Source organism: Pinus tabuliformis, chromosome 1_2, assembly GCF_031772625.1.
Source record: "Pinus tabuliformis cultivar Carrire ecotype Pingquan chromosome 1_2, CPIR1, whole genome shotgun sequence".
NCBI classification, from domain to species: domain Eukaryota; kingdom Viridiplantae; phylum Streptophyta; class Pinopsida; order Pinales; family Pinaceae; genus Pinus; species Pinus tabuliformis.
This window is the reverse complement of record NC_142298.1, coordinates 331,547,667-331,557,157: the sequence shown is the minus strand read 5'-3', so window position 1 is coordinate 331,557,157 and position 9,491 is coordinate 331,547,667. Positions and strand designations below refer to the sequence as shown.

The window sequence follows — 9,491 nt, the reverse complement described above, 5'->3', positions numbered from 1 at the left end:
AATGTTTTTATTTTTATTTCAATTGTATTTTTCATTTTTATTATTTATGTAATTATATTTTATTTCGTTTTATTTTGTCTTTTCCTACAAGGTCAATGTCAAACCTCGACTAGTAAGCCAATGCCATTATTTGTCAATTCGATAAATGATTTTAAAGGTCAAAAATATGTCGTAAAAAACAATGTTGATTCTTTTCAAAATCCACATGAAAATTACCAAAATTTTAAAAACATTGTTCACTCCTAATACATTAGAAAATTTAAAGTGTAAAAAATAAGCACTCTAAAAAAGGGGTTGATGCCTCATCAACACTTTTCAAAATGAGCATGAAAATCATTAACATTTTAAAAAAAATGTTCACAAGAAAATTTAAAGTGTCTAAAATATGCTCCAAAAAAGGTCTATTATGAATTAACACTTTTCAAAATCAGATGAATTTTTTGCTACCTCAAAAAAACGGGTTGTCGTATCAGTGGCCATTTCAAATTTTATATTGTTTCTCATATCTCATATCTTATACTCTAGGACTTTAGCTCGGATCCATTACCATTTTCTACTGGATTGTTCTCTTGCATTGGTTATGATCTCACTCATATTTGTTATGGACATACTATCGCTCTTTGTGTGGCACATAATTTCTCACATGGGTATCGTCATGTCTCTAACTTTGATCCCTCACATGGGTACAACACTCACCCTTTGGTATTTCACGCATAGTTTGGTATGACACTAGATTTTTTGTATGAAACTCAGATGATCACATTATAATGTCTCACTATAATGACGTCATACTTTAATTTCATATGAATGCAATATGATCTCAACTGGGTATGACTTTAATGGCACCTAGTGCATATGGTCTCATTCTCATTACTTATGATCTTGCTCTCATAGTGTTTTCCTATGGTCTTGCTCCTTCTTGTATCACATATATGGAATTCACATAGTCTTACTATAATTATTGTAATGGCATCTTTCCATGGTCTTACTTAGCATATGAAATGGATCCTTTGGTTATTTGTGATATTGTTTGCATTAACAGGTAATATATCTATATGGTATTGTTCCTATGTATAAATCCACAGCATAAACATTTGTCCCTCTGCGATATGACTGCACATACTCATCTATGATTGTATGCTCTTGATGATTCACTATATTGATAAATGGCATCAATACATATTTCTTCCTATGTGCTAGAAGTGCAGTTCCTACTTAACTACAATGTATTTATGACAATGTAAGCATGGTTTGGATGATAATTTCGCAACCTAGACACTTCAAATATATCATTGTAGACACATCAGATATAATATAGCAAAAAAAAATTACATCACATGGCATACACTTTAGATATATCATGGGGGAAACATTATATATAATACGGAAGACAAGATTTACATCACATGGTAGACACTTCAGATATATCATGGCAGACACATCAGAAATTTTATGGCACACACAATTTTCATCACATGGAAGACAATTTATATCTATCATGGTATACACATAAGACATGATATGGCTCACAAGATTAAATTGACATGGCATACTCTTCAGGAATAGTATGATTTTCATGACATGGTTCCTCTTGCCCAGATAGCCCACTCAGATGTCCCACTCATTACATGGATAATGTGGCCTAGATGTCCTACTCATTACGTGGCTCACATGTCCTAGGGTGGCCCAACTAGAATGGCCCAGAGTGGCCCGACTCCCACAACCTAGGGTGGCCCAAGTCACATAACCCAGGGAGGCCCAACTTGCATGGCCCAAGGTGGTCTGGTGACAATAATTGGCATGGACTAGGGTGGCCTCTGATGTTATGATGTGTCTTATTATGGATGTTATTATGGATGTTATTTGTATCTTAGTTGAACAATTTATGAATCTATAATAGAAGAAGAAGAATTGAATTTTGGGTTTCCCCCTTATGGAGTTTTTCCCTAGTCTCTGACCGAATCCAAGGGTCTCTATTTGTGCATGTTTTTATTCTATTGTTCCTTTATGTTTCATTTCATTACTGATGTTATTGTTATTTCTACATAATTGTTGATGATGTTATTATTATTTATCTAAAGCAAGAACAATATATCCCAAAAGAAAATTAGCACTTCCTTAATGCAACACGTCAATCTATCCCACTTTCTTCCTACAATATAACATATGCTAATTAGAAAATATGACTAATGGGGACTTTAGAAAATATTGGCTATGATTTAGGTTTTTATGATATACTCAATTCCATGTACGAATATTAAACGATATGAGGTAATATTCCCATGAGGTGTAGAGCAAATGGTGACATGGTGTTATATTAAGAAACTCCATGGTGTAAAGATCATTGATTCAAAGCTCCATGAAGAAAATTCCATCCATGCAAAGGGCTGGTATGGCCTAGGTCGAGTGTGATCCCTGGGTGATTTTGTTGGCTTAGATGCCCTTGGGTTGTGGCTACTCAAGCAACAGGTTAGTCATACAATCATCTTAAGACTCACATAAATTAGAAAATAGAAGAAAAATATATTAGATACTATATCTTTCTATTTTCTAACTAAATTATTAATTCTAATAAAACTTTGCAATGATCCTAATTTAGAATAAGAATAAAATTTAATATTCTTTTATTTATTTATTGATACAGCAGGGAAAATTTCCTCAAAATCATTCTTTTTTCATTTACTTATTATAATGAAGCTTCACTTCCAGTAAATTCATAATACCATGAAAATAATTCAATAATACCATACAATAAGGGATCAAATATAATTATTCAATATTAAATTCCTTAGTAACAAGTGTACTCATTCTATGCTCTGTGGCAATTATTTAACTCATTAATGTTGAATTAAATATTCATATCTCACTATTAATATCAAAATCTACTCATAAATAGATACTTCAGAAAATAATATCTAAATTGGAATAGATATTGAAATTAAACTCATGAGGAATTCAAATCTTGATACGATTATCAATCTCATAATTGTAAAATATGAACACAAGATTTAAAAATTGAGATTCTCAATTAAAATATCATCCATATTATCTCTGAAAATGAACTTTTAAATATCAAATCAAACTTGGATTCAACATCCAAAAACACATACCCTTAAATGCTTATGGATTAAAATGGAATTTTAGACGCAAAATCAGGCTTGTATTCCAAAGACAACAAAAAAAACATACCTATGAATACTTATGGCTAACACACCTCATATTTTCCATTATTCTTTACAATTCATTCTCAAATATCATGCTTAGAAAAGATAAGAAATATGATATCATTGATGCTTTATATAGAGAATTCTTCAAGGGAACATCTTTATGAAATCATTTGAATCATGGACACATTTCCGCAAATAATTTATGGGAACATATTTTATTAGGGTTATTCATGCTTTTTTACGAGCACCTTAGAGGCATACATGATATTTTAGCCATTAAGACATTCTTGAAATACTTTGTAGGATATCTATTTATTTCAAACATTAGCATCTTTCTTCAAACACTTTGTAAGCAGTCATTTTATTTTATTCATTTACATATTTCTACAAATATTTTGTAGATATTCATGTTATTGTAGTTGTTTTATCTTTGTATATAGCCCTTGGCTCAAGAATTTTGCAAAATAATCAATTTTGAGGGGTATGTATGGAATGGATGATCCAAAGATACACATACTTGTTTATACTTGTAATCCTTGTTTCTTTAGATCAATCAAATTGCCATTGTTCCATCATAACAACATACAATCTTTATAAGTTATTTGAAAGAAGAATTAAGAAGAAATTATAAGATTAAACATCCTTCCGAAACATCTAGTCATCTAAGGTGCAAGAAACGTATAGATGAACCTTTATAGAGAATAAATACATTTAAGTATAGCATAAAAGCAACAATCTATTGTTTTATGGGTGACCAATTAACTATATTATTCAGTATTTTTTTTTTTCTCAGTAAAACTAACTACTTTATATTAATATGTACAGGTAAATCTTACATTCAAGAGGACTGGCTGCCCAGGGCCAACTGTGGCTCCTTGGGCAGCTCTATCAGACTCAAAATTCTCTTGCACAGGGTTATATTTCCAGTCTTGACCAATACACCTGACACAGTAATGATCCCATATGATGCTAAAAAAGCCCACGCAGGGGCATCCTTCAAAAAACACATGACCCAGAAACTCTATATAAGCCGCGTACTTGACCCAGAACAGAAAGACTTCAGTAGCCGTGAACATGACCCATAACAGAAAAGAAACAAGCTAAGACATAAGACATAAGACAGAAGACATAAGACATAAGACAAGAGGTGTGAACCAGATATCGACCTCGACCCCATACCATTCCTGAAAATGCGAGGGAGTGCCGCTGGGGGTTACTCCTCTGGTTCTTCTTCCAGGATTCTGCACCAGCCTTGTCCCTCTGGGATTCCATCCCACATTGCCATGGGATTTTGGGTGGGGGCTGGTAGCTCTGGTTCTCGAGTTCGGGTGGGAGCTTGCTGAGGCCCCTGCGCTGAATTGCCCTCTGCATTCGATGGCTCCCCCATTGGGCGCTTCCCTCTGTCAACCTCTTGGCTTTCCTCAGCAGGGAACCGATGCAATCCTTCCTCACTCTCCTCAGGAATTTTGGTAAATAGTACTGAGATGTGGGCATTAATGCTGGCGTTGTCCCTGGAGCTACCCAGGGTGAAGATAACTGAGCCGAACGTTGGGAGCCTAGGCGCACCTTCACTGGAGCCGCCGGCTTCCATAAACTGACTAGCTTGAACAGGGGAAGCTCCCACTCTTCGGTGACAATAACAGCAGCAGCAGTGATGGTGAACATCCGCTGCAGGGGAACGGGAGGAATTACCACGCCCTGAGCTCCTTCCTCTTCTGCAAGGCATCCTCTCTCGCACCATGATGTCCGCGGCGTCCTTAACTTCCTCCAAAACAGATGAGGGCCTGCTGTCTCCGCGTTCCTTCCCAAATAATTGTCGTCCCCAAATTGGCTCGAGACAGAGCTCAATTGAACACAGGCAAGAACCAGGAATAACCAGCAAGGAGCAAGCCTCGCACAAGCTCTCAACAACAATATCGCAGCTTTGCTCAGGGATCTGGGCAGTTTCCACATCGCACTGAGCTCCGCACGCCAACCTCCCCACATTCTTAAACCCATCAACATTCCTTCGAAACTCGCCCGCATTGAATGCGTTCTGCGGACTCTCCATCGCTCCCAGCGCCTTCATTAAGGCTACTACTATGCGTTTTCCGGCTTGGAGTGTTGGCGGCGAGAGGCATTAAAGACCTCCAGTCTTCACGTGGCAGCCCGTGCTGGGCATGTGGCTCTCCCTGAGCTGGCGAGATGACACCCGCATCCGGGGCGACAGCCTCTTCTTGGATCAAGCTTTCACATTCCTGGAGCTGTTGCCTGTTGGGAATGATGTTTGTGCTTCCAAAAACCAGGGGTAGATCAGTCTCTACTCCAATGTTGGCCAGGAGGTCCGCAATTTTGTTGCCTTCCCTTTTAGTGTGTATGAATGAGATGGCTCTAGTATTACTGAGCTTTTGTGCTATGTCATTTAACCTTGCTTCTAGCCTCCAACTGGGTGCTACTTTCCTTGCTTGCGAGCCATTCTGAATACGGGTGGCCATGTTGATAAGTATCTGGGAGTCACCTTCTACGATCAGGGGTTGGAGGTTGAGATTCCAGGCCTGCTGAAGGCCCTGCCAAAGCCCTTCCAACTCTGCTGAGTTATTGGTATCCCACCCTATGTTCCCAAAGTAGATTTGCATAGGAGTGCCTTCATGATTCCTGAATATGCCTCCGAATCCAGCAGCTCCTGGATTGCCTTTGGAAGCCCCATCGAAATTCAGCTTGTATGAGTTTTTGGGGGGGGCTTTCCAATGGCAGATGTTCTTGCTGTTGCTGTTAGGAGTACTGATCTTCAGAGAATCTTGAGGTATCTGCAACTGCCAATTTCCTAGAATGTTATGCTCACTGTCCGTAGATGGGAGATCTTCTTTAGTCCATACCTGAAGCGCCATCGTCTCTTGAATGTTCCTCTGAATCCTGCTCCAGATTACATCTATAGGAGATCTTTTGTTTTTGAAGATGCGCTGATTTCTTTCCTTCCAAATATTCCAAAGGACGATCCCCGGAATGGTACTCCACAATTGGTTGAGGATCTTACTTTTGTAGGGATGCTTTGGCCATTGTCTTATGGAGTTGATGATGTCGCCCTCCTCTTTACATCTTCTTTGACATCTGAAACTGACCTTGTCCCAGAGTTGATTGGCTAGAAGACAGGTGTCCAAGAGATGTTGGAGAGTTTCCTCACTTTGAAAGCAGTTATGACAGATCGAGGGGCCATGGAAGTTCCGCTTCCTAAGCTTATCCCAAGTGAGAATCTTTTTATGTCCTATCAGCCAGAGAAAGTAGGAGATTTTTGGCCAGGGTCCGAGCTCCCATATTTTACTCCATATAGGGTCTGGAGGAGCGGGTAAGTTGCATAGTAGCTTGTAGGCTTCTGAGGTAGTGTAGGATCCCTTGGGCAGGTATCCCCATCTGAGAATATCCTCTCCGTTATCCTGTCTAATACTTCTTTTCCGTAGCTCGGTCCTCAGCTCTTCTTCCTTCCTGGCATCTGTACTGTTGAGAATTTGGTTGCTCTGTTTCCATTTTCTGAAGCCATATTCTATTGCCGGCAACCAGAAATGGTGAACTTTTTCCTGCTGCTGCTCCTGCCTATCTGGAATCAGAGAAGGGTGAAGAATATTTTTGAGTTTAGGCATTTGATTCCAGGCATCCGTCCAAAATCTTGCAGTGCATCCATTCCTAATTTCCCAGAAGCTGTGCTGTTGTATTATCTGATGGTGCTGTTTGGCTGCATTCCATATTATAGATCCTTTTTCAGTAGGAGTGAATCTGATGAGTTCTTCTTGAGGTCTATTTCCTGCATATTTGGCTGTCCAGATTTTTCCCCAGGGCTTATCTGGGTTGGTAATCCACTGCCACCAGATCTTGGCATTCATGATGGAGTTGCTGTACTCAGGGTCCCTTAACCCAATGCCTCCCTTGTCTTTGGGCATGCAAACGTTGGTCCATTTCACCAAGGCCCATTTGCGGTTGGTGGCAGAGCTGCTCCACAAAAAATTGCGCTGAAGGTTTCTAATACTTTTTAAAACCCATTTTGGCGCAGCTAAAATAGAGAACAAGTACAGAGGCATTGCCTGCAAAACCGATTTGATGAGGACAATTCGACTGGCTAGATTAAGAGATCTATATGTCCAGAGGTTGAGACGGTTTTCAAGTTTCTCCAGAAGGATGCGCCATGCAGGATGCTTAATAGCTGAAGCCGTGAGAGGGGCGCCCAGGTACTTGGAAGGAAGGGACGCCGAGGGGAAGCCCAGGATACGAGAGACAGCAGATTTGACAGAGGGCGGAGTATGGAAAAAGAAAATCTGTGATTTAGAGCAGTTGATATGCGTGCCTGAGGCATTCGAAAAATCCTGGAGGAGGGATTTCAGACGACGGGCTTCTTGAGCAGAGGGATAGCCAAAAAGCATAGTGTCATCAACAAATTGCTGATGGGAGGTGGCAGGGGAGTTATGCACCGAGATGCCTTTGATCTGATGAGAATGGAGGGCTTGTTTAATATGCCTCCCCAGCCCTTCAGCCATAAGGACGAAAAGAAAGGGGGAGAGGGGATCCCCTTGCCGGATACCCCTGGAGGGATTAAAGGGACGGGAGGGAATGCCATTAACAAGGATTGAGAAATGGGTGGAAGTAATCAGGCTCATGATCCAACGAATCCATGAAGAACAGAAACCAAAAGCTTTTAACATATGATGAATGTAATTCCAGCTTAGTTTGTCAAATGCCTTAGAGAGATCTAATTTGAGAAGCATACCTGCTTGCTTTGAGTTCTTGAGAGAATGAATGATTTCGTGAGAGAGTAGGATGCCATCCATTATGTGCCGACCTTCCACGTACCCTGACTGTTCCTTTGAGATGAGTGCAGGAAGGAGAGGTTTGAGACGATTTGCTATGACTTTTGATATCACTTTATAAATGACATTGCATAATGCAATAGGCCTGAACTTATCAGGGGTGATGGAATCCTCCTCTTTGGGGATGAGAGTGATGAAGGTGGAGTTGAGAGAGGGAAGAAGCCAACGCGTTGCTCTGGATTCTTCAACAATCTGCCAGACTTCCTCCTTTAACATGTCCCAGAAAGAGTGAAAGAAAGTGGTTGTAAATCCGTCTGGTCCCGGGGCTTTGCCTTCTTTGAGCTGTGTCATAGCTTCATCCACTTCCTGGGGACTAATAGGGCGCATTAGGAGTTCATTTTGTTCCTCTGTAATGATCTTTGGAATGTTGCTGGTGATTTTGCTAATGGCTTGTCGCCTGTCTTCTCTCTGCTCTTGATGGACCTGTTGAAAGTGATTGAGGAGTTCTTCAATTTCCTCATGAGTTTCTACCTTTGCCCCTGATTGGTTTTGGATGAAGGGTATATTGTTATGCATTCTTCGTTGAACTGTAGTTCTATGGAAGAATTTGGTGTTACGCTCACCCTCTTTCAGCCATCTGACCCTTGACTTTTGCTTCCAATAGATTTCTTCCTGCTTCCTTCTATCCTCCAGTTGATTATGGATGAGACGCTCCTGCTCCAGAGTGGCTTCCGTGTGCCCCTCCGTAATGATCTTCTGGTGAAGAGTCTCCAGGTCCTGAGTAAGCTTTTGCTTCTCCTCGAAGATATTTCCAAAGGTTTCCCTGTTCCATCTTTTCAGATGGCTCTTAAGAAATCTTAATTTTTGCTGGAATTGATACATTTTCGCTCCTTCTGGGGGGATGAACGAGGCCCAGGTTGTCTTGACAAACTCCTTGAAAGTGGGATGCGTGAGCCAAAATCCTTCAAATCAGAAGGGTCTTTTGGTTAAGTTGCCTGGTCTTTGCCATTGAAGAGCTATTGGCCAGTGGTCCGATCCAGTATGAGCAAGAATGGCTGCTGAGATGTCTCCTCCTAAGTGGACCGCATTGTCTGAGAGGAGGAAGCGATCCAGTTTGGAGGCGATTTGGTACTTGCCTGCCCTGCGATTGTTCCATGTAAAGGTGCCATTGCAGAACGACATGTCTATAAGAGATGTCGATTGGATGAAATCCTTGAAGCGACTGACTTCAGGCTCCATTCTCCTCCTTCCTCCTAGCTTCTCTTCAGTTTTGGTTATCATGTTGAAATCTCCTGCAACGATCCAGAGTGGGAACCTTCTGCTGTTGCTTAGAGCTTCAATCATGTCAAGGAGCGCCACCTTACTTCCTGTGTCTTGTGGGAAGTAAACATTTGATAGGTTGCCACGAATATTGGTCCCTAGAATGTGGAAGGTCGCCTGTATCAGATGGTGCGCTGCATGAAAGTCTGATAGGAAGACCGCTTGGGTATTCCATGCTATAGCCAGCCCTCCCGAGGCTCCAGAGGCGTCTACCGCTACTGAACGACATCCG

The 9,491-nt window shown here is 40.7% G+C and overlaps 1 protein-coding gene across 1 annotated transcript; it reads right to left on the bottom strand.

Annotated features, from left to right (window-relative positions):
• Positions 1-6,285: 6,285 nt before the first annotated feature.
• LOC149205709 (uncharacterized) lies at positions 6,286-8,821 on the bottom strand. Its single transcript, XM_089397485.1, has 3 exons — positions 8,054-8,821; positions 6,466-7,450; positions 6,286-6,374 (listed from the first exon to the last, which is right to left on the bottom strand). The coding sequence occupies exons 1-3, from the start codon at positions 8,819-8,821 to the stop codon at positions 6,286-6,288; spliced, it is 1,842 nt and encodes a 613-aa protein (XP_089253611.1).
• Positions 8,822-9,491: the final 670 nt, after the last annotated feature.

Coding starts and splice junctions, on each gene's coding strand:
- LOC149205709 (XM_089397485.1), bottom strand. CDS start 8,821: ATGTATCAATTCCAGCAAAAATTAAGATTTCTTAAGAGCCATCTGAAA. Junction 7,451..8,053: donor TATGCAATGTCATTTATAAA/GTGATATCAAAA, acceptor TCTAAATCACAG/ATTTTCTTTTTCCATACTCC. Junction 6,375..6,465: donor TCCTCCAGACCCTATATGGA/GTAAAATATGGG, acceptor GGATAAGCTTAG/GAAGCGGAACTTCCATGGCC.